Source organism: Camelina sativa, chromosome 18, assembly GCF_000633955.1.
Source record: "Camelina sativa cultivar DH55 chromosome 18, Cs, whole genome shotgun sequence".
Taxonomy (NCBI): domain Eukaryota; kingdom Viridiplantae; phylum Streptophyta; class Magnoliopsida; order Brassicales; family Brassicaceae; genus Camelina; species Camelina sativa.
In genome coordinates, this window is record NC_025702.1 from 5,263,950 (window position 1) to 5,288,905 (window position 24,956).

At 31.4% G+C, this 24,956-nt stretch overlaps 3 protein-coding genes and 1 non-coding gene across 7 annotated transcripts in view; 2 read left to right on the forward strand and 2 right to left on the reverse strand.

Moving 5' to 3' along the window:
• LOC104760603 (actin-related protein 9-like) lies at positions 2,213–6,045 on the reverse strand. 3 transcript variants are annotated; one of them, XM_010483552.2, is made up of 18 exons: positions 5,927–6,045; positions 5,662–5,787; positions 5,463–5,566; positions 5,305–5,364; positions 5,162–5,224; positions 4,908–5,022; positions 4,495–4,703; positions 4,292–4,412; positions 4,034–4,188; positions 3,900–3,950; positions 3,681–3,812; positions 3,515–3,604; positions 3,367–3,437; positions 3,113–3,282; positions 2,980–3,023; positions 2,811–2,860; positions 2,582–2,678; positions 2,213–2,506 (listed from the first exon to the last, which is right to left on the reverse strand). In XM_010483552.2, exons 2-18 carry the CDS (start codon positions 5,771–5,773, stop codon positions 2,363–2,365), a joined length of 1,788 nt encoding a protein of 595 aa, XP_010481854.1. In that variant the 5' UTR covers positions 5,774–5,787; positions 5,927–6,045; the 3' UTR covers positions 2,213–2,362. The 3 variants fall into 3 exon arrangements, with proteins under 3 accessions (XP_010481854.1, XP_010481855.1, XP_010481856.1); XM_010483553.2 differs by having other exon boundaries at positions 4,908–5,013; positions 5,927–6,043; XM_010483554.2 differs by having other exon boundaries at positions 5,662–5,734; positions 5,817–6,043.
• LOC104760604 lies at positions 14,986–16,847 on the reverse strand. The gene is made up of 5 exons (XM_010483555.2): positions 16,654–16,847; positions 15,871–15,985; positions 15,692–15,781; positions 15,494–15,592; positions 14,986–15,290 (listed from the first exon to the last, which is right to left on the reverse strand). Exons 1-5 carry the CDS (start codon positions 16,719–16,721, stop codon positions 15,189–15,191), a joined length of 474 nt encoding a protein of 157 aa, XP_010481857.1. The 5' UTR covers positions 16,722–16,847; the 3' UTR covers positions 14,986–15,188.
• Positions 23,015–23,087, forward strand: TRNAA-AGC. Its single transcript has one exon. It is a non-coding gene; the product is annotated as a tRNA-Ala (tRNA).
• Positions 23,416–24,956, forward strand: part of LOC104760606 (1-aminocyclopropane-1-carboxylate oxidase homolog 10-like) — a 5,102-nt gene continuing 3,561 nt past the window's right edge. The window contains exons 1-3 of one of the 2 annotated variants that reach the window (XM_010483557.2): positions 23,416–24,056; positions 24,305–24,626; positions 24,705–24,873. In XM_010483557.2, coding sequence (XP_010481859.1) covers positions 23,542–24,056; positions 24,305–24,626; positions 24,705–24,873 — 1,006 coding nt within the window. In that variant the 5' untranslated portion in view covers positions 23,416–23,541. Of the gene's footprint in view, positions 24,057–24,304; positions 24,627–24,704; positions 24,945–24,956 lie in introns of both variants that reach the window. The other variant, XM_019239862.1, reaches the window with a different exon arrangement.

Here is a 24,956-nt window from a genome sequence, read left to right on the forward strand (position 1 = left end):
TTAACTACATACATTTAAATTATTAAGTTTTATATCTGTATATGTAATTATAAATGTTCATATGTTGTTAATGTAACTTGAATAAATGTATTTTTCTAAATTTTGTTTATGATTTCTTATTTTTTACTTTTAACATATATTTTTACATAATTTTATATATAATGTTTTATGTTGTAAATGTATAAACCACCTAAAAATCATCTAGGCCCTGATTAGGCGTTCTAGACGCTAGGTTACCGCCTACAAACCGTCTAATGCTTTCTTGAACACTAGTAGCCGGTGTTGAGGTCAAACAATTTCACCTCAGTTGGTAATATGTGTAAGTATGGTTTTTGATATAAAGAGTTTGAATCTCCCTATCACGTTTTTGCATTTTTTGAATTTTCTATTAATTTGTAGGTTATGCTTGAGGCCTATTTAATTTATGCGCCTCAACCCTAGAGAAATTGTAACAAAAAAGCAATGAGACTGTGATGAAAATCTAGAAAAATATGTTCATTATATTTCTCTATATATATAATTTGATTAAAGAACCTTTGATTTATTTTGTGACTGGAATTTGTCTTTTATCCTTAATCACAAAATATGAAGAAACAAAAATTGTTTTGTCCGTAGAGATCATCAGAAAGTATTTGGAAATTAATTTAATTCAATTAATCACATACATAATTTCAAATTTATAGAATTCATGTTGTTGCTGCTTTTCTAAACATATTTAAAATAACAAATTATTAGAATGTAAAAATATATAAATCACAAAGTTAGTTTGGGTGATTTTTATATAAAAATTTATCAAAAATATTCACATTTTTTAATCATTTGTAGTATCAAATACTCACTTCGTCCCAATTTATAGAAGGGGAATTGCATTGTATAATCAACAAAAAAAATATAATTCAAAGAGTAACTACTCTAACCAGTAAAAGGTGATATAAAGTGTATAAACTATAATATATACAATTTTAACCTTCACATCACCACCATCTTTACCCCTTTCCCACCACCACCATTTTACCACCATCTCCACCTCTTTATCTCTATACTCTAGAGTTCACAAAGTATTATCCTTAGGGTTTAGTTTTTCCCTAACTACCACCACCACCGGTCACCGCCGGTCACCGCCGATAACCACCTCCGGCCAACCACCGGTGAACTCCGGCCATCTTCGACCTCCGGCAAATTCCGGCCACCTCCGATCTTCGGTGACCTCCGGCCATCTCCAACTTTCAGAGAACTCCGGCGATCTCCGACCTCCAGCCACCACCGACCACTGGCCACCACATCTCAAATAACCAGCACACCAAAATGGTAATTTTATCTATCCCTAATCCTATTCTTTCAATTTTTCCAATTAATATGCTATATTCTTAATTAAATTTGTAAATTTGGTTATTCAGCTAATTAACTCTTTATAGAATATTTTAGGTTTTTCTGTTTGTATGCATTATCTAAAAAAAATAGTTTATAATATTTTTCTACAGTATTCTTTTTTATTGGTTAAATTTTCATAAATGATAAAATATGTTATTTATTAATTTTTTTGTGTTTTAATTCAAAAATCTTAGAATATGTGACAGGCCGAATATTAAAATGGAAACACAAGCTTCCAATAAATTTCAAAAACGAATCTTTTTCTAAGAATTTACAATTTTCATTCTAATTCTGAAACGGACCTCGGATAAATTATGCAAACTCTTAATTAATCTCTCCATTCCACCACACACAATTATAAAGTAGGATATATCAAAGAATAATAATGTTTTATATATTAAGAATCGGAGGGTCGGCCGAGCGAGCCAACCCTATGGGTTGTTCCAGAAATAATGTCGGCCATATGTCTTGATTTTGCCATACAGCACTCACCCTTTTAACTCAGGCTGAGCGTGGCATAAATAGCCATCCGACCCTTTTTAATTTTTAACTTCAAGGCCCATCTTGTTTATATATCTCCTTCTCTTCCCTCCCTCCCTCTCGTGTTCCCGATGTGGGACAAAATATTTACTAAGTTTTTTTTTTTTTGGACAAACCTTGTTTTCGTTCATCAGAATGAGATTCCTAAGTTCTTATTCAATTTTTTACACTTTTTTTTGTTCAATTTAAATATATTAATTTATTGATAATTTTATGTGTTATATATATTAATCATAGAAACATGTGACAGAATGTGAGAAAAAGTTGATTCATAAATAATTTGTAATTTTAATACATCATAAACAAAATATTGTAGCAAATTAAATTTGACTATGATATAAAATTTTCTGGTCTGAATTAGGACAATTAAAAACTAAACAATATCAAAAATACTCCACAAAATTTATTCTGAGCTAAGAAAGCAGAGAAAGCTTAAGCCTATATACACACTCTAGGGGTTGATGAAGTACATTGCTTGACCTTCAATGTAAAAAGAGTCTTTGTACTTCTTTGTACTGCCTTTATGAATCCCATTTTCCATCCATTCCTGTCTCTCAATCCAAGCTTCTCTTCCAAAGTCCAGAATTCCCAATATCTGTTTTCCAAAATTCGTTTCAGTGCCATGCCCAAAGTCAAGAATAGTTAAGTTGCAAAGAAAAGCACTACGTACCGCTCCGCCTTTCCAAGTTACGAAAGCTGGGTCCGTTCTTGACGGCAGAACCACCACAGTGTTGATAGCTTCAGTTGGAGGTATTGTGCGAAGAACTCTGCAGTGTATAAATGGAGAGAGGGACACAAACATTACTTCAAAAGGTACGGTTCGGTGTGTGCATAGAAGAACGTTGTGCCTTCTTCTGGATGTTTAGAAAACAGAATTTTTGGTTAAGAAACGAACAAACCTTTCTTCCACAGCTGGTACAAGACCTTTAGTCGAACCAACACCACCAATCTGAGAAGCCAAACGAGAAAGGTAACCAAGAAACACATTCAGGTATGAACAGTTACAGGTAGCACAAGGTTACATGGCTAAAACTTGAGTGTGTAAAGAAAAAGGTTTGCAGGATCTACCAATTGAATGCTGGAGAAAAGCTTTCGCCTAAGGTCTATGCGTCCTACAAGCCAGCAAAAAAAAAAGGGAAAAGGTTTCTGTTAGGTGTTGATTTATTATGTATAGCAGGAGAGTGCATCACACAACATATACCAGCAGAGAGGATGCTGCTTGTAATGGCTTCAGCGAGACCAATCTTCTCTTCTTTCTTTGGTTTCGAAGGGGAAACTGCAAAACTATCCCACATTGGTAATCCCATATTACCACCACCTCCAAAGTCCATGTTCCACGTGTCCTCCAACATATTCTCGTAGTCTTGGAACCTAAACAATAAGCAAATGTATAACATGAGTTCTCTTGCTCCCAAACTAAATCGAAGTAAAGGACACTAGAAGATCAACTCTGACCATTCACGTGGTGGCTGAGGAAACACTTCAGGGACCAAAAGGTTAGGATAAAACAGACCCATTGGCGGAACCTGAAAGGAACAAAGGAAAGCTTTTCAAGACTAAGAAGCATTAACAAAATAGTGACTTGATCTTGTTTTTTGTTTACATTAAGTGAGGTGAGAGTTGTTTTGTGAGGCATAGCTGGCATGCCGTCCTCATAAGAATGAACTGTTGCAGCAGCTTCCACTTCTCCTTCCTGTGAATGGAAAAAGTATCTTAGTTTCAATATTCCTTATCAAAAGAATAAAACCACGAAGATAAATCCAACTAACTCTAATATCACAATATGACTCCTTAAGTTGATTAAGCATCAGCATATCGATTGGCTTTGCCAAAACATCTGTTCGTATTTGTGGCCACTTTTGGTAATGCCGCTGAATCCATAGAAGGCATCTACATATATCCTGAAAATTTATATTTAGATGAAGAACTTTTAGTATGCAATGTAGTTCAAGAGAAAATAAAAAAAGAAATGATACATATTTTCTTACCTCTCCTCCAAAAGGTAAAATCTTTTCAGTATTTGGCAATGAGACTCCATCCTACAAACCAAATAGCATGAACATACAGAGAATCTCAAACAGTTATAATAACAGAAAGATGTTTTCTCGTTTTCTTATAATACCTCGATACAAACAACTGTACTAGTCTGGGCTCCAATATTCACAATACAAGCTGTTGACAAACCATTCCCAAAAACAGCGGATAGACCTTCTTGGTGGACAACTGCTGAGTTAAAGCGTAGCCCTCCCAACACAATAGTTAACATTTCCTTAATTTCTGATAATACCATGAAGCCAAATCAGAATACTAGTTCACATCGATCAAATCATATTTAGATGGAACTGAGAAAATAAGACTGCAGTAGGCATAACAAGTTTACCGCGGCTGTCAAATGTTTCCGGGACAACAAGAACAGCATGAAAAGAGAATCTCTCACTGTTAGAAATATGTAGTTTTTCTAATAGAACCCAGTCCAAGATAGCGGTTAAGTCCTCGCAAACCTGAAAAAAATAGAAGTACCAATAAGAAGCCAAAAAATCCCTTCTACAAAGACAGATGGAAGATATATTCGAACTAACGCACCTGTTGTGCTGAATAATGTGGCGAAACATTGAAGTGACCTCTCCGAATAGGATGGCGTATGCAATATGGCTCGTTTGGCCATATTTTCATAGCTTCTTCACCAAAAATCGTCTTCTTGTACTTACGCTTACTCTCACTAGCATCTTTAGTATCAGTAACATCAGGAGCAGCTTTAGTTGCGCTGGCCGCACCTTTATCAGCAGAAGTTTCTGCAAATTTGGTGTATATAAGTAATCTAAACATAGACACCTAGCTTCTGTGTATTCAGAAGAATACCATTCCTTACAATTTGCTCAACTGTATGTAGCAGATACAAAGCCTGATAATGTCTACCAAAGAAAATATCATAGCGTACCAAGCGAGTAAGACAGGGACGGAAACTGAAGCACAAGAATAATAAACTAGAATGACACCTGATGCGACAGGAGAAATCTGCTCGTCCTCATACACATCAGTCCAAGTAAAGACTGTATCTTTCTTTGTAGTGCTCGGTTTATTGTACCCATCGATCCTTCCCATCTGCATAAACTTTCAAATGTTTATAAGCAAGAACAATCAGTTTTTCACACATTACTCAAAATTCCAAAATCAAAACCTCCCTCAAGTGAACAATTTCTAACAAACAATCAAGCAAAAACACTTACCATCACCAAACTATTCAACTTACCTTGCGTGATGCAGAGCCAGAAGAACTTTCATCCAGATACGGTATCTTCAACAGCGATGCCGCCTTTCAGTAAAAAAACCAAAAGAAATCAATCAACAAAGTGACAGAAGCAGCAAAGATCAAAAACCAAATAGTTTTCTTACAGTATTGTAAGCTCTCTCACGGTCAACATGTTGATTCGTAGTAACCTGAGTGTTAAGCATCTGGGGTTTTACAAAGAAGACACCATTCAAAATTAATCGAAAGAGAAAACAAAAGGAACAGAAAAAGTAAAAGTTAAAAACCAAAAATTCACAAAAACCTGATCAACAACATTTGGTTTCCCTGTGTGGTATCTAGCAATACAATTAGGGACATTGAAAGGCTTCCCATCCATAGCTAATCCAATTCTTACATACGCAGAGCCTAATCAAAACCAGCACCAATCAGAATTTGGGCTACCATAACACAATTTCGATAAACCCTAGATATAGCTCAAAAACCCTAAATTCGAAGAGAACCTGGGTTGATGACAACGAGATTTGATCCTCGTTCGGATAAAATCTGAGTCGGGACAACAGATTTCAAGTAATCCTGCAACGAGAGTTGAGATTTTGATTTTCGGGTTGCCATGAGAAATGGTGTACCTGGAAAAGGGGAAAAAAAAAAAAAATACCATTGGAAGCGCAATTTCGTTTGCTAAGGTTCTTCGCTACAGCAACTGTAGAATTAGGGTTTTGTGATACAGATGACAAGAGCTTCAATCAGATTCAGAGAATAGCAAACCTTAAATAGTCAAAGAAGTTGATTTGGGATTGTGTGGTCTAGAAAGATGAAGCAAAGAAGTGAGCGGGTAACACTTAGTTCCTTTTTAAAATTAAGAAAATCCGCAATCCGCGGGCCCGCTTCGCCGTAGCGTTGGAAATTTTGTCGGAGGTCCGCTTTCGGCTTCTTTCAATAAATAAGATCAAAAAGTTTTGAAAGTTCGTCGGTGTGGCACTTCCGGAAATTTTACTTTTAAACTTTGTTGAAAAATCTTTTGTTTATGTTCAAAAGCTATTTACGATTTTATAAAGTAAAAGTGTGTGATAGAAAATATGAAAAATAAGAGAGTTAGGTTCGAAGATTTTTTTCCTAAAGCTAACATAGTGATTTTATCTTCGTATTTGTGAGGCTAAGATAATATTTGTGTGGATACTAATCTTCGTATTTTATCTTTACTGATTCTTGAATTAAAAGATGCGGTGAGAAAATAAACTGATAAAGATAAGATAGAGGTATACTATATTTCATAATAAAATTATGAAACTAGATTTCAGTTTGAATTGATGAATTTTGGTTTCATAATCTTTTAGTTTTATTGAAAGTTATAAGTCTAAAAAGCCCACACGTTGTGGGCCGTTTTGTCAACAATTTGTGGGTCACTTCATCGTAGTCTTGGAAGTTGGAAATTTTGTCAGAGATCTGTTTTCCACTTCTTAAATGAGGTTGAAATCTTGTTGTTATGACACTTCTAGAAATTTTACTTTTAAAACTCATTGGAATCTTATATTTGTGGTTGGAAATTTGCATTTTTACAAAGTGCGGTAGAAACTATTAAAGTAAGAGTTAGATTAAAGATTTTTTTCTATAAGACCTTAACTAAAATCTCAAAACTATTTTGGTTTATAGTTAGGTTTCAGTTTGGATTAATGAATATTAGTTACCATTCATATAATTTTTTTCTCCACTCTATGAAGTAACTTAATTAGCCCAAAAAGAAACATAAGTCGCGAGTTAGCCTATTATATGTCAAATTTCAAACGGGCAAAACACCATAAAAGTGATTTTTGAATTAAAAACAAACAACAATATTATATAACTAGGTTTATTGAATTTTCTTTAAAAATAATTGTATTATTCACACATACATAATTTGTTGATGTATAAACAGAAATTTATAAATATGTCTTTAGTTTACCTTTTAAAGCGGATGTCTCCTTTTTGTTTCTTTAAATAAGATAGAAAATTCGTAAAAGCTCTTGAAAGTTTGTCGGTGTGACATTTCCAATAATTTGACTTTTAAAAATTGTTGAAATCTTATGTTTATGTTCCAAAAGTATTTATGTTTTTATAGTGTAAAAGTATGCGGTGATAAGAGTTAGATTCAAAAAAAAATTCCATAAGAACCTTAAAGCTAACATAGTAATTTAGTATTTGTGTGAATAATAATCTTTGTATTTTATCTTTACTAATTCTTGAATAAAAATGTGCGATGAGAAAATAAACTAATAAAGATAAGATAAAGTTATACTTTCTTTCATAATAAGATTACTAAATTAGGTTTTAGTTTGAATTGATGAATTTTGGTTTCATAATCTTTTAGTCTTATTTGAATTTATAATTCTAGAAAGCCCAAAATTTGTGGCAGTTTCATCGTAGTCTTGGAAATTTTGTTATATGTATTTTTTTCGCTTCTTAAATGAGGTCAAAATCTCGTTATTCCGACGCTTGCAGATATTTTACTTTTAAGAAGTTGAATTGAGATTGTGTGGTCTAAAAAGATGATACAAGAAGTGAGAGGGTAACACTAGTTCCTTTTTAAAATTAAGAAAATCCGCAATCCGTGGGCCGTTTCGTCGTAGCTTTGAAAAGTTCGTCCGAGGTTCGCCTTCTGCTTCTTTAAATAATATCAAAAATTCTTAAAAGCTTTTAAAATTTCGTCGGTGTGGCGCTTCCAGAAATTTTACTTTTATAATTTGTTGAAATTTTATGTTTATGTTTCGAAAACGTTTAAGCTTTCATAAAGTAAAAGTGTGCGGTGAAAAAATGAACAAATAAGAGAAGAGTTATATTTGAAAAATTTTCCATAAGAACCTTAAAGCTAACATAGTGATTTAGTGTTTGTGTGGATACTAATCTTCATATTTTCTCTTTACTAATTCTTGAATTAAAAGGTGCAGGGAGAAAATAAACTCATAAGGATAAGATAGAGTTATACTTTGTTTTATAGTAAAAATTACTAAATTAGGTTTCAGTTTGAACTGATGAATTTTGGTTTCATAATCTTTTAGTCCTATTCAAAGTTATAACTCTAGCAAAATTTGTGGGCTGATTCGTCGTAGTCTTGGAAATTTTGTCAGAAGTCTGCTTTCCGCTTCTTATATGAGGTCAAAATCTTGTTGTTGTAAAGCTTCCAAAACTTTTACTTTATTCATTAGAATCTTTATATTCGTGGTTGAGAATTTGCGGTTTTACAAAATGCGGTGGAAACTATTAAGATAAGAGTTAGATTCAAGATTTTTTTCTATAAAGATCTCAAAACAACAATAATGATTTAGTGTTTGTGTGGATATCAATCTTTGTACATTACCTTTAATTATTCATGATTTTAAAAGTGCAGTTAGGAAATTGAACAATTAAAATAGAGTCATTTTAGGTTTCAGTTCGGAACGAATTTTAGTTATCATTCATATAATTTTTGTCCCACTCTATGAAGTAACTCAAGAAGTCCAAAAAGAAACATAAGTCGCGAGTTAGCCTATGATATGTCCATTTCAAATTGGCAAAACACCATTATAATGATTTTGAATTAATAACAAACATCAATGTTATATAACTAAGTTTATTAAATTTTCTTTAAAAGTAACTATATTATTCACACAGGCATAATTTTATGTATAAACTGAAATTTATAATGTCTTTAGCTTATGTTTTAAGAAGATTGGATGTTGACCCACAAAACCGCAATAACAAAAGAACTAAGATGAGGACCCGGGACCGTTGGGGTTGATACTTTCAAGACATTTTTTTGTTTTTCTTCTATTTGAAATGGGTTTTCAATTTATGCGTTTTCTGTTCATTGTAGCTTGTGTGGTGCACTATGAACTTATATAAGCTTATGCAATGCAAGATAGCTCTTATATACCAATACCAGTTAGAGTGGATGGAAACCACTAATTTGTTGAAAAATCGTCTCAGAAGTCCCTAAAACTGATATGAAAATCTCAAAACTCCCCCTTATAAAATCATTTTCTTTTTGAATTATTTTTAAATCGAAAACAAACAAAATTACAGTTTTATCCTAAGAATAAATCAAAAATTACATAAAATACCTAAGTGTTTTCCTCCACCCAGAAATACTTGAGGTCTACAACCCGATTTCTATTTTCCTTAGTTTTTTTTTGGCAATCCAATCTTCTTTTCTCAGGATTATTTCCCTCGAGAACTTCTCAACTCTATTCCCCTATGTTCTTGAAAAATTAGGGTTCCGTTATCGATCTCTCCTCAAAAATAAGGATTTCTCAAAATTATAGCAAAGACAAAATGGACGAGACATAAGAAAAGAAAATTTGTTCTAAATACTCAAAACGAAGAAGGTTTGGATTGGGCGGCCACCTCCACACATGTTGAATTGGAGGAACTCCGAATGAATGAAGAAGATGAGGAGCTCGAAGATGAGAGGGTGTCTCTCACTCCGGTTGTTAATGGAGATGGTGAGGAAGTCGAAAGAAGGGATAAAAAGGTATAACTAGGTAGAACTATGTTTATTGGAAAACTGGTATAACTAGGTAGAACCATATTTGTCGAAAAACTGGTATATATATAGGTAGAACTATATCTCTGGGTATAAGTTGGTAATATTTGATAAAACTGTGTGTTACATGAATTTGATGATGAATTGATAGCACTACAACCTCTGAGAATGTACTTTCTGCCGGTGGAGTATAACAAGAAGATTAAGGTGTCACATTAAAGAAGTTTTTTGTAAATGGTGTATTTGTAGTTGACTCATTTTGATTTTGATTCATTGTAAAAGATATATTATTTTGATTTTGGAGAACTTGGTAAAAGTAAGTTTTCTCGTTTTGATTTTGGAAAACTTGGTAAAAGTAAGTTGTCTCATTTTAATTTTGGAAACTTCGTAAAACTTGGTAAAAGTAAGTTTTCTCGTTTTGATTTTGAAAAACTTTGTAAAAGTAAGTTGTCTCGTTTTGATTTTGGAAAACTTGGTAACAGTAAGTTGTCTCGTTATGATTTTAGAAAACTTAGTAAAATTTGGTATAAAAAAATTGTCTTGTTTTGATTTTGGAAAACTTAAAGAATTCATACACAACAAAGGACGAGTACATAGAGAATTCATACAAAACAAATGATCAACATAGTATTAGTCCGTCTCAAAAGCCTCCATCTTTTGACAAGAGAAATGACAAAAGAGCAAACTTGGAGATTGATCGAGAATGAGAAGGACTGGAATGAATAGAGAGAGAAGAGAGTGAAAATAATAAGAGAAAAGAGAAGATAATGAGTGGATGGAAAAGACGAGGATGAGAAGAGAAAAAAATAAAACATGTGGGTAGCCACGTGGGCAAGAAAAGTGTGTTCACACTATAGTTATACCAAGTTACCAGTATCCCCAATCTTGCCCATAGTTCTACTTTTAGGTTTTTTCAATTAAATTAGTTTTACCTAATCTTATAATTATTTTTTTTAGTTTTACAGTTCATTAAACTCTATCAACCTATAATTATGAGTTTCTTATGCATTCATATGTTATAAAACTTCAATTTCATAACTTTGTCATCCTAACTTGGTTATTATTTACAAAGTGATCTTAAAAGTATAAGGAAACAACTGTTTAGCCTCTTTCATAACAATTCAAAATTATAATTATTCATTATAGAAACATTTAAACATTATTCATCCTTAGTTAACATATAAACATTCATTGTTAGTTTTTTTTTATCAATTCTTAATTCGATTACTTTCATTTTTTAATACAGTTTTACCAGTTTTACTAGTATTACCAGTTTTACCATTTAGTTTAATTTAACCAGTTTTCCCAGTATAGACACATCTTTTGAATGAAAAATCAAACAGTACTAGACTTTAAATTAATGTTCATGATTATTGTGACATAAGCAAGTAGTACTACATGAATCAAACACGAAAATTAAAAGAATCTCTAAATAACAACCATTGGAGTGCTTGAGCATGTGTGCATCTTGTTGTGCCTTCTAATCGAGAAAATATCTGTATTTAGAATCCTACCAGCCAGTTTTACAATTTTATATCACTCTTGTCTATTATATTGTACATGCGACCTCCACACTTAAAATGTATGTTGACTCTCTCGTACATTGTATCCTGCCAAACAAATTCAAAAATAAATAAATTAGTAATACTACTAGTTTTACTGGTTGTACTATATTAATTAGTTTTACCAATTTTACCATTTTTATTAGCGTGATAACTCAAAATCGAATCTAGGAGCTTGTTCTAATCTCTACAATTCACTGCAATTCAACCGTAAGATCCATTTCTTATCAACTAATAGCTTAGTCGGTCCATAAACCATGGTAAAAGAACCCAATTTGCTAAGCATATCAAGCAAAATCCAATCTAAATTTTAAAATTCCAAAACATAATCTAATTCAATTATCCTTATGTTTGTTGAAGAATGCACTTGCATTATGAAGGAGAACTTGATTCGACTCAACAATGTGATGAAACGGCGGTAATGGAGAGCTCCGACGAAGAATCAACGACGTCGAGCAGGAAGCTCGCTTGATTGTTTTTTTTTCTGTTTCGCATTTTAATTTTTTTTCTTTTAGTTAATTCAATATTTAAATAATGAGAAATTAAATCAATTCAATCGTGTAAAATAAATTGAAGAGTAAAATCGGATTTTCATATTAGCTTAAAGAGTAATCATCTCAAACGTCCCTAAAAATTTTCTGACAATCTCAAAACTCCCTTCTATAAAAAGATTTTCTTTTTAATTATTTTTAATTCCAGAAACTGGTATTTTACTATGTTACCCTAGAAAAAACAAAACAATTACATTGAAAACCTGGATTTAATCCACCCACCCAAGATCTATTGGATTTAATACAAAATATATAAAAAATATACTTAAAACTAAAACAAAAATATATAAAAAAACTAAACAAATTTTTTAATTTCATCGTTTTCTTCCTTTTTCTAACTCTTTTCATTTTCTTCGTGTCGGCGATGAACAACAACGGCGAGGGGGACGATCTCTGGAACCAACCCAGAAAGAAGAAACGACGGCTCCATTCTTTCTCTTTCAAAACTAGATCAAATCCCTAAAAGCTGAGAAAGTTTTGAAATTAAAACTGCAATCTCAAAAACGATTTTGTAAAACTTGAGAAACTAGATATTCTGTTATGGTGTTCAATTGATAATCAAGATGGGTCTAAAATACAAACTTTGAGATTATAATTTGGGAATTCTGGGTTCATGTTCGTATTTGAATTTCAGAGTATAACTAGTATAACTAAGTAAAACTATTGTGATTTTAAAATACAAGTACAACTAGATAAAACTAGTAAGATGAAATGGTTTCAGCAGCATTCACAGAGAATGACTCAACGACGATGAACGAAAATTGTGATTTTTGGGTTTATGTTTGTATTTGATTTTATGGATATAACTAGGTAAAACTAGTGTAATTTTGAAATATTAGTAGAACTAGATAAAACTAGTAAGATTTTCTATTTAATACTAGTATGTAAAACTATCCGGTAAATTAGAGAATTTGGATCATTCAGTAGTGTAGAGATGAAATAGTTTCAGCAGCATTCACAGTGAATGACTCAACAACGACGAACAACTCAACAATAATATGTAGAAACAATGGCGACGATGAACGACTCAACGACGATGAACAACTCAACTGCGAGCGACCTCTGTAACCAATTCAGGAAGAAGAAACAACGGTGATGAACGACTCAACGATGATGAGCAAAATCAATGGCGAGCGATCTCTGTAACCAAATAAGGAAGAAGAAACAGCGGAGATGAACGACTCAACAATAATAAGAAAATCCGGAATGACGGCGGCGATAAACCAACTTAGGAAGAAGTACAAGCCAACCGTGAGTGACTGCATCGACTCCATGAATAAGTAGTTGGATTTGATTGAACAAGTAGAACTAGACAAAACTCATTCGGTTTGGTTAAGAAGAGATTCATGAATTGTATTGCCACATATGCAATATGTGTGTTCACACTTAGTGTTCACACATAGTTATACCAAGTATAATAGTTGTACCAAAATTGCAAATAGTTCTACTTTTGGGGTTTTTTCATTTAATTAGTTTTACCCACTCTTAAAATAATATTTTTTAGTTTTACAGTTGATTAAAGTCTCTTAACATATAATTATGAGTTTTTTATGCATTCATATGTTTAAAACCTACAATTGTATAACTTTGTCATTCTAACTTGATTATTATTTACAAAGTGACCTTAAAGTATAAGGAAACACTTGTTTAGGTTCTTACATAACAACCCAAAATTCATATATTTTTTAAAAATTTCATTCTTAGTAAACATTTAAACATTACTTTTGACGTTTACTAGTACACACATTATTATGTTATCTATAAAATCATTTTATGGATTTTCAATTCAGTTTTACCAGTTTTACCAGTTTTATCAGTTTTATCTTTGTTATAGATGGTTTACTCTGTTATGACAGAGCAAATATACACATCAAGAGAAAGGAAAATCAAACATTACTAAATTTTAAAATAAGTTTTACAATAGTTGAGACATAACCAAGAAAGTAGTAGTACAAACCAAAAGATCAAACATGAATCAAACAATGGTGTTAGGTGCAATTTCATCATCCTTTGAATGTTGCTCAACTGTAATTTAACGTGACTTTCAACAAACTCAAGCTTCTTTTATATCCTTGTTTTTAACATCAACAAAGTTATATTCTTCACATGTGTCTTGAACATTATACTATATATACGACATTCTTGCTTAAAATATATGCTAACGTTCTCTCCCATTTTATCCTGCCAAAAAAATTCTAAAAAAACTCAATTAGTAATACTACTAGTTTTACTGGTTGTACTACATTAATCAGTATTACTAGTTTTACTAGTTATACTACATTTACTAATATTATCAGTTTTACCAATTTTACCCAGTTGGGATAACTGAAAATTGAATAGTTTGGCATTCTAATCTCTACAATTCACTACGATTCAACAGTAAAATTCATTTCTTATCAACTAAATAGCTCAATCGACCCATAACCCATGGTAAAACACTCAATTTGCTAAGCATCTCAAGCAAAATCTAATCTAAATTTCCAACATCCAAAACCTAACCCTATTCATTAAAAAAATTATTCTTATGTTGAAGAACACACTTGTATTTTGAAGGAAAGCTTGATACAACTCGAAAAATGTGAAGAAACGGTGGCAATTGGAGAGTTCCGATGAAAAATCACCGGCGGTGGAGAGCTCCGGTGAAGAACGACGGCGACTGAGGAAGAGAAGAGATCAGTAATGATTTTTTTTTTTGGTTTTATTTTTGTTTTAAAAATAAAAATAAAAAATAAAAATTGAGAAATGAAAGAAGGGTATTTTAGTGAAGTGACCTTATTGCAGTGGCAGAAGGTAAGTCCATTTGTAGAAGGCACCATCACACCCGGGATCGAGTCCCGGCTCCTACGAATGTAGGAGTTTGGCTAATGGGCCGGCTAGTTGTGATTCAATAGTTGACAAAAAAAAGGAGTATTTTAGTCTAAACATATTTCATTAAATGAGAAAGGGGTATGCAGAATAGAGAGGGAGATAGGAGATTTGTAAAAATTTTATAGGATTTTTTGAGATGAATTCTCTTAGCTTAAATAGGAGATTATAATTTTGGTGAGAGGGACTTTTCGGGTGATGTCTCCTAATTTGTTTCCTTTAAAATTCTCTAAATCTGAAGGTTCCTTTCATCGATCAGGTTTGTCCCTTCGATTTTGAAAGTTCTCCTAATCTGAAAGTTCTTTTCATCGATCAAGTTGCTAAATCGGTGTTCAACATTTGCATCATCCATGGTTCAAATTTCAACAAATCAAAACTTCAAAATTCCCAATATCAAATCAAAGTAAAAGATGAAGTATATCATGATGACTGAGCTATCCTAAGAATCCTAGAGAGAAAGAAAACCAAAGTTCTAAGAAAATATTTCATCGGGAAAAAAGGAAAAGCCAAAGGTATTGCTGATGGCAAAAGCCAGAAGAAAAATAATATTGATACTAAGCAGCTTTTGGCTTAGGTGTCCTCTTCTTCAACATCCTCTTCGGTGTCGAGTTCTTCATTCCAATAAAGAAGAGCAATGCTCCAAAGAGTGCAACGCTCTGCAATAACAAACGGAATGAGATTTTAATCGAGATATATTGATAATTGTAATAGATGGGATGATCTTGGCTTTATAAGACTAAAATGTTTAAGTTGTTAAGCTAAATTCTTTTCGATTCAACAGATAGAGACTTGCACCCTAATGCAAACACAGTCCCAGTTTCTGGAGATTACGAAAATTAAACAGAAGTTCTGAACAAACCTGCAAGAACTCAGTCAACAGAAGAGAGAAATGACGTTCCTGAGGTCCATAGTTGTAGAAATCATACAGGATGGGACTGACAACCACCAAGTAGAAAGCCTAAACACAAACAGATAAATGAGATCTTAAGGTCAGATAATGAGTAAAGCCTTGGATCCCATTATTTGTAAACATGGTATGAACAAGAAGAAGCCTAACCAGAAGATAAGCACCAACGATGTTTCCAATAACAAAGAGTAAGCCTCCGGCTCCTTTCAGGGCAATAATAGTAACAACGACTTGTCTCACCTACAAAAAAAATAATTCTCTAGGTTATATAAAGACATAAAGACAGTGACCGCATGACAAAAGAACATCATAAGGACTAGATCCTTTACCTCTATCTTGGGCAAAGTAACCCCTAATCTAGAAGATAGATGTGCCTTAGCCAAATTAAGCTTTGGAGCCAATTCTTTCGCTGCAGGACCACCATCAACTCCAAAGTCGTTGAACCTAAAAAAATCCCCCAAATAAGCATAGTTAAAATTTAGTAATATGGTCAAAAGAGGTAGAGGATATTTTGAGTAGCTTCTTCTAAGAACAATAGTAACGGAATAGTAACGAAAACAATCTTAGATTAAAGCTACGATCGTGTTCCATTTAGAGCTAATGATGCTTCTCTCTAGATCAGTATACACTAGAATAACCAAACCGACACAGCATCTGGAAGATGAGCAGCAATCACATTGGATTGTGGAGACCTCTCTATAAACGAATCCAATCTCTTTCTATGTCAGAATTAAGAGAGAACAGTTCTATGTGACCTAATGCAGATCAACAATGACCAAACTAATACAATAAATATGCAAACTTTGATTAATAATATGCAGTATTTAGAGATCACGAAAAAACATAAAACAAAAAGTCTGCGATATTATAGTAAGAGATCCAGATCTGAACAAGTATCCAAAAATCAAAAGTTGATAGATTCATTCAGCTGAGAATTCGATTTTCACAAAACCCTAGATTACAAAGAAGGAGTCTACAAAGCTTCTCAATTCCTAGATTAGATCTAGCAGGAAGCAATTTCATTGTAAGAAAAAAAAAAAAAAAAAAAAAACCCAAATCACATAATCAAGGAACACGAGAAACAGATCGAGAAGGAGGACGTGAGAGATCACATTTGCCAAGCGGAGAGGATGAAAAGAGAAGCGAAGAGAACTCTTCCAAGGAAAGAGAAGAAACCCATCTCTCTGATTTTGCTCGCGAGATTTGTCTGACGGAGACAGAGAGAGTCTTCTTGTTCGGCTGAGGAGGAGGAGGAGGACGAGAGAGTTCGGTTCTTCTGGTTTTGGATTATTTATTTTAACATTTATTTATCAATAAATAAATAAAAACATTATGGAACTTATTATTATTATTTTTAACTCCCAACGAAAAACTGTACTCCACGATCTCATTATTCGATGCGTCTCTCCAAATTTTAACTTGGAAACTATGGCTATGTTATTTTTGGCCGTAAATATTTTGGATTTAAAATTTTAGCGGCACAAAATTTGGTCGTAGATATTTTGAATACAAAAATTTCATCTGTTAAAAATTAATTGTTTACCAACAACTTTTAAAACTATAATTGTTATTTTTATTATTATTATTATTATTATTATTATTATTAAATATTAATAAATTTATTATATAAATTTTGATGTCAAAGTTACTCATCAACAAGATCGTGACGACATATGTCAATTGTATTATTCAGATGTTGACACATGTCAATTCTAAATTTATTATCAAAAAATGTAAAAATTCAAAACCTATCATAAAAAAGTTTTATATAAAAGTAAAATAGAGAAAAGAAAACTTTATTTTCTTTAAAATATTAAAAAAGTAAACTTCCAAATATAAAACAAAAGTTTTTTTAACAGTTTTAAAAATAATAAAAGGCAACTACAATAAAATTATAAAATTTTAAATGCTTTAAAATTTAGAAATTTTACAAGAAAATGATTACTTTTTATATAAGATAAAAAATGATTGTGAAAATTATGCAATTAATTACTGTTTCTAAAAAATGTAAATACTCACCTTTACATAAAGAAAAATATTGTTGAAGTAAAAATAAAATAAAATAAAAATAGATCGTCTCATATTTTTTTCACCAATCAAATAATTTATTCAAAAAGACAGCTATTGTAATATATAAGATAGGAGTATGTAATATTAATGTATGCATTTTTGTAACTATAAAAATGTTAAAGTGAAAAAATATATAATAAAGACAATTTTTTGGTAGTAGTAAAGACTAAAAAGTAATTACAGAATTTTTTCTTTGTTTCACAAAGACTGTCACTTTATATTTCCAATGTGATTTTTTACTTCAAATTTTCTAATTTACCCTTAACCCAAAGTTTTTTTATATTATATTTAAATGATAAATTAGTTATTAAATAATGACATATATGTATAATTCAAGTTTTTCTTAATTTGTGTGCAATTTGTCAAAATGACACTCTTTGTTAAATAGAGGGAGTATTTGTGTGTACAAATACATTTTTAGTGGTAATGTAGATAGTAGATTTGTAAATGGATATACATTAGTGTATTATAGCAAAAAAAAAACAACTATTTTCTAGAATAAAAGTTAATCTCTTTACTTTTATATATTTTTTTTACTTACGAAAAAAATTAAATATATTATTAGTTAAATTTTATTTTATTTTAATAACTTTGAAATCATCTACAACTATTTTTTAAACTAAAAGTGTATCTAATTATTTAATCTTTTTCAACCAAACAATAAATTAAAAAGAAATTGTTCGGTTAATTGTCCAAGCCGGAGGAAGGTGTTTACAAAAGAAACTTCAGAGATGAGAGCACACGAAACACAGGCAAGACAATCCGTCTTTGTATTTGATGCACGCGGGATCCAAGAGATGGAGAATAGTGGAAATGACTGCAGAGAGTTAAACTCATCGAGCAGGTTGGAGGGGACTGCAACATAGTGAGTAACTCAGCAAAATCATTCTCGAAATGTTGACAATCGATCCCTACAGCACGTATCTGCTACATGTCCCACAAAAACGCTTCTAACTTAGTATTCAGGGGGAAGGGCTCCGTCTTAACACTTGCCCCCAACCAACAAGGTTTGCTCCTCACCTATGCAACACCACCATCCCAATCCTGAATGCACATTGGTTGCTTTCTAAGAACCATCAATCTGACAACGAGGTGAAGAAACCTGGACATCCGAAGACGGAGATGGAACTTATATGATCGCCGTAAAAGAGAGCCTCTTTCCAGTCTAACTTATCGCCTAAATCCTGAGCAATTATATCATTCGGCTCGATCTCTAAACCTTGAAATTTTTATTTATTTATGGTCTTCCAGATTGCCCATAAAACCCATGATAATTGAAGAAGCTAATCAGGATCACCTTGTTTAGAGGCATCCCTCCAGAAAACAAATTCGAGTACACCGACTCATATAGAAAACTCTCTGACGAGACTGGAGTCGGAGATAAATCTCAAATTTCACACGAGCGAGGGCATTCAAAGAAAACATGATTAATACTCACAACCAGAGAGTCACACCGTTTACAACAAATATCACATTCGACACCTCGGTGTATCTCTTTACTTTTATAGATATTTTTATTTACTAAAAATATTTACTTTATATTCTTAGTTAAATTTAATTTTAATTTAAAAACTCTAAACCCGCACATCGGGCGGGTCCTAATCTAGTAAATATATATTATGTCAGAAATTAATTCATACTAGACAAGGACCTGCCCGATAAGCGGGTTTTAAAGTTTTGTAAATAAAATTAAACTTAAGAAAAATATATCAAAATTTGTTGTACGTTATTTATAAAAAAAAATTTGCATATAAATTTGTTGTTTATATTATTAGAAAAAGAAGACGCATATATTAATCTTACATTTTTTTTTGGTCAACGTATTAACCTTACCTATTCCAAACTGGAAAAAAAAAAGTAGGAGAAAGTTTTGGTTTAAAAATAAGGAAAATTTATCTTCCCATTAAAACTTTTTTACCAATGGAACAAAGTTTAAAGCATTGTTTTTGAATAAATTATTTTGTAGATAAAAAATGTGAGATGGTCTATATTTATATAGAAGTGAGTATTTACATTTTTTAGAATTAAGAATTAACTGTACATTTTCCTTAATCCCTTTTCTATTTTTTGTTGAATTAATAACTTAAAACTAAAAATAAGTAAATGGTGTTATAATTTCAAATTTCATGAAATATATAATCTCATTATAATTATTTTTAAAAAAACTGTTTAATTTTGTAACTTTTTATAATTATATATTTAATGTTGTTTTAAACAATTTTTTATTTTTTGTCATAATCTCAAATTTCTCCTATTAAATAATAACTTTTACACTTGTCAAAATCTCAGATTAATAACTTGACACGTGTTAAAATCATGTTTATGGCTAACTTTTAAAACCTAAATTTATATAATAAGATAGCACTTTAATGACATAATAAATTTTATTCTTACAAGATTTGGTTTCAATATCTCTATAAACTTATTTAAGCAATGTTGTTAAAGTTTAATCCTACTATTATGTGGTATATTACAAAAATGCCATTACATTGTAATTAATTTAATAACTAATAAAAGAAAAACTTATATTGGTTTATAAAATAATAAACAATATTTTCGCAATTATTTAACAAATTCTATTTATTGTTTCAGAAATCTTACGAAACAATAACAAACTATTTAGAACAAGAATAAAACTAAATTTTTTTATAAAACTAAGAATAAATATTTGTATATCTAAATCGTTTAATAATGATAGTTATATTTTAAAATTAAGATACAACATTGCTTATATTTTAGAAATATCTCTATATACTTATTTTAGCAATGTTAAAACTTTAACCAGTTTTGATTTGATATGTTACGAAAATGATATTGCATTTTAATTAATCAAATAACTAACAAAAGAAAAGTTTATATTTGTTTACAAATATACTTATTTTTTTAAACTTTAACCAGTTTTGATTTGATATATTACGAAAAATGATATTGCATTTTAATTAATCAAATAACTAACAAAAGAAAAGTTTATATTTGTTTACAAAATAATAAAATAATATTTTTGAAATAGTAGAATTTGTCAATAACTTTTTATTTATATAACTATCTCATAATTAGAAAACCGAAAATAGTTTCAATTAAAACAAGTCTTAAATCTTATCTACACAATGGGGTTTCTAAACAGCAAATGATATCATCTGGTTGGTCTAAACCATTGGGTGTGGAATTCTACATAGCAGATATCAATATCAGTCTGGTAAACCTATAAATGTGGACTTCGTAAGGGACCATTGGTTAGATTAAGCATTCATTGGTTTGAAGCTTGCATAACCAAAAATTTTAAAACGAGGGATTGATTGGTTCTTTGGTATATGCAGAAAAGCAAACCTATAGAAATACATTTGATTAATGCATATATCTCATGGACTTGTCTTGTTTATTTATTTATTTGGTGTGTTGTCTTTCTCGTACGTGTAATCATGAAATTATAATAACATCCAATGAGAGTTTGATGGATGATACGGATAAAAGTTTTTGGATGAACAAAGAGTACCTTTTGTTTTACTTGTTCTCGAGATCTTCTAAGTGTCATGCTTCTTTTGCTTATTAGCAGTGCTTGTGACATCAGTCCGTCATGACTTGTTACAGAATCTTAGCTATTCAGTGACTAATCTAGATGCTAGATTCATAATCTTTAATTATCAAGAATAAATGAGATGGTTACCGTAGGAGGATTGACAAGGGAGCCAGTGGAGTCGCCTAAGACAAGATCTAATAATAACAAAAAAAGTCTACATCATAAGTAACTAAACATAGATATAGTAGCCAAAAGTTATGGGATACCAGAAGAGGGGTGTAAACGGTTGAATTGATGGCAGACCGTGGCGGAATACGGAATATGGAGCTTCCACATGAGAAAATGTTGATGTTATTATAGTTTAGACCACAAACAAAAGTAGGCCTAAACTATGAATATGTACTTAATGAGCATAGTTTAGGTACATATTGCGTGTAAGTTGGCTTCTTAATAATTTAGATACAAAACTATGACATACCTAAACTATGTTGACTAAACTATATGTGATCTATCATAGCTTAGGCCACACACAAAAATAGCGAAAGAAAAGAAATAAACAATTGCACGTCACAATTTTAAATTTTAATTGAGAATTTATTATTAGAGATTTTTATCATTTATTTTTTCTAATCGTATGATTTTATTCTTTTCAGTTGCATTGTTAACAAATTTCATTTCTAATAGAAAATGGAAAGGTATAATATATGTGTGAAAATATCATCTTTGTTTCCTTTTTTGACCGTATAATTTTTTCCAGTTATTAGCTATCAATATTGCTAATTTCGAAGTAGAAACTGGATTTTATTTTTGAAATGTTGCCTTTTCCGAAGAGAATTAACTTTAAAATTTCAGTTGGTTTGGAAAGAAAAGTTTAGGAATCGGAAGTGTGGGAAAAGAAATGATGTTAATTATATAATGTTAAAAAGCTCTAATAGTTTAAATTTAATTTGACAAATCATTGAAAATAATGTTAATTATATTAGAGATTGACAAACTATATAATGTTACTATAATGTTAATTATATAATGTTAATGTAATTAACATAGTTTACATTAACATTATAATAAATTATATTAACATTAACATTACTATAGTTTACATTAACATTATAAAAATTAACATTAATCTATAGTTATTAATTATATTAATGTTAATGTAAATTATATAGTGTTAATATAAACATTAATATTAACAGCACAAATCCAGTATGAGGGCCCTTCTCTTCCTCCAGATTTTAGTCTCCACATCATATATACGCCATTGTGTCTCAGTCACACATATGATCTTGTTCTTTAATGAAGTTATAATGTTAATGTAAACTATATTAATATTAATGTTAATGTTAATGTAAACTATATTAACAATAAATTATATAATGTTAATATAGTTTACATAAACATTAACATTAATAAATTATATAATTTATTGTTAATATAGTTTACATAAACATTAACATTAATAAATTATATAATTTATTGTTAATATAGTTTACATTAACATTAACATAGTTTACATTAACATTATAATAATTTACACTAACATTAACATTACTATAGTTTGCATTAACATTAATATAATTTATTAATATAATATCATTTAAAATAATGTTAATTATATAATGTTAATTATTTAAACTATTAAGGAAATCTCTAATATATTTTTGAACAAAAAAAAAAGCTTCTTCAGTATTTTTAATGGTCAAACACTTCATTCAATAATTTAAGATCCATACACTACAAATGTTGGTACTTCGTGTACAACCAATAATAAGGCGGTATTGAATTAGAAACATACCTTGATCTACTTCATAAGGTCAAAAATTCTAGTGGGTTAGAAAACGTTGCGTTTTTATATATATAATTTATTCATGAAAACGATAATGAATGGGGATGTAGCTCAGATGGTAGAGCGCTCGCTTAGCATGCGAGAGGTACGGGGATCGATACCCCGCATCTCCAATTTTAAATTTTTACTCGTTTTTTGCCTTTAAATATTTAACTTTAAAATATTTTCTCTAGAGGTGATTTGGCTTCGGATGGGATTGAATTCACCGGAATCGGAGTGTTGACGGCAACGTTGTATGTGTGTTAGCCACGTGTGATATTGAGATTACGTATCTTCATCTTTTGGGCTGTAATTGGGCTTGTAAACTCTGTTTTGATTTTTCAATAAAACTCAGTGTTCAAAGAAAAAAAAAAAAAAAAAAAAANGGAATCTCCAACAGTCAGTTTGATCCTTTGAATTCTTTGCACAATTACACAACACGTCTCTAACAATCTCAATTCACCAGTCAACAAACAAAGACTTAAAGACACCACACACTTCAACACTTATCTTTTTTACTCCCGTGTTCTGTCTTAAATCATTGAATCTTCCTATCGACAAAAGAAATAAAAAGAAGAAAAAAGAGACATGGCAGACAAAACCGATCGTATGAACGATCTCACGACTTTTATCTCGACGAACACCGGAGTTAAAGGACTCGTCGATGCCGAAATAACCGAAGTTCCTCGAATCTTCCATGTTCCTTCTTCAACCTTATCAAACAACAGACCTTCGGATATCTCCGAGGATGACCTCACCGTCCCAATCATCGACCTCGGAGAAATCAGTAATGATGTTACATCTGCAAGAAACAGCGTCGTTTCAAAGATCAAAGACGCAGCTGAGAAGTGGGGATTTTTTCAGGTGATCAATCATGGTGTTCCTTTAACTGTTCTTGAAGAGATGAAACAAGGAGTTCGAAAGTTTCACGAAGAAGATCCAGAGGTGAAGAAACAATACATGTCTAGCGATTTAAACAAGAGATTTCTTTATAACAATAATTTCGATCTCTATCATTCTTCTCCTATGAATTGGAGAGACTCCTTCACTTGTTACATTGCTCCAGATCCTCCAAATCCAGAGGATATTCCAGTAGCGTGCAGGTAACTTTTATAGTGATTAATAGTATATTTGTTGTGATTAATTATTCTATTTCTTACCATCCACAATACATAATTTAAAAGTAGACAATCTGATATTACCTTCGTTTAGGTTCGATGTATTTTGTTTACTTGGTAATTGGTTCACTTTGATTCGGATACACTAGAATAGTTTTTAGCATTTGGTGATTATTTCGAGTAAGAGTAACGAAGATAATTTTCTTTTAATTCTTAATATATGATGATTTTAGGGGTGCTGTGATCGAATACACGAAGCATGTAATGGAATTGGGAGATTTGCTCTTCCAACTTCTATCAGAAGCTTTAGGTTTAGACTCTGAGATACTGAAGAGGATGGATTGTCTTAAGGGTTTGTTCATGGTTTGCCATTACTATCCACCTTGCCCTCAGCCAGACCTAACTTTGGGGATAAGTAAACACACCGATAACTCTTTCTTCACGCTACTTCTTCAAGACCAAATCGGCGGTCTTCAAGTTCTCCATCAAGATTATTGGGTCGATGTCCCTCCTGTTTCTGGAGCTCTTGTCGTCAACATTGGTGATTTCATGCAGGCAAGTCCAATTGTTGCATTCTTTCAACTAAAAAAAAAACAGTCTTTCCATATATATTTGAGACATTCTGCTTTGCAGCTGATAACGAACGACAAGTTTTTGAGTGTGGAGCATAGGGTACGAGCGAACAGAGATGGACCGCGGATTTCCATTGCTTGCTTCTTTAGCTCAAGTCTGTCTCCAAATTCCACGGTTTATGGACCGATTAAAGAGCTCTTGTCTGATGAAAACCCTGCAAAGTACAAAGATATCACCATACCAGAGTACACTGCAGGATACCTTGCAAACATCTTTGATGGAAAGTCATATTTGTCTAATTTCAGGATATGA

Coding starts and splice junctions, on each gene's coding strand:
- LOC104760603 (XM_010483552.2), bottom strand. CDS start 5,773: ATGGCAACCCGAAAATCAAAATCTCAACTCTCGTTGCAGGATTACTTG. Junction 3,024..3,112: donor AAGCAGCATCCTCTCTGCTG/GTATATGTTGTG, acceptor GCTGGCTTGTAG/GACGCATAGACCTTAGGCGA. Junction 2,679..2,810: donor GTACCAGCTGTGGAAGAAAG/GTTTGTTCGTTT, acceptor TATACACTGCAG/AGTTCTTCGCACAATACCTC.
- LOC104760604 (XM_010483555.2), bottom strand. CDS start 16,721: ATGGGTTTCTTCTCTTTCCTTGGAAGAGTTCTCTTCGCTTCTCTTTTC. Junction 15,986..16,653: donor ATCCTCTCCGCTTGGCAAAT/GTGATCTCTCAC, acceptor GGATTTTTTTAG/GTTCAACGACTTTGGAGTTG. Junction 15,782..15,870: donor TTACTTTGCCCAAGATAGAG/GTAAAGGATCTA, acceptor TTTTTTTTGTAG/GTGAGACAAGTCGTTGTTAC.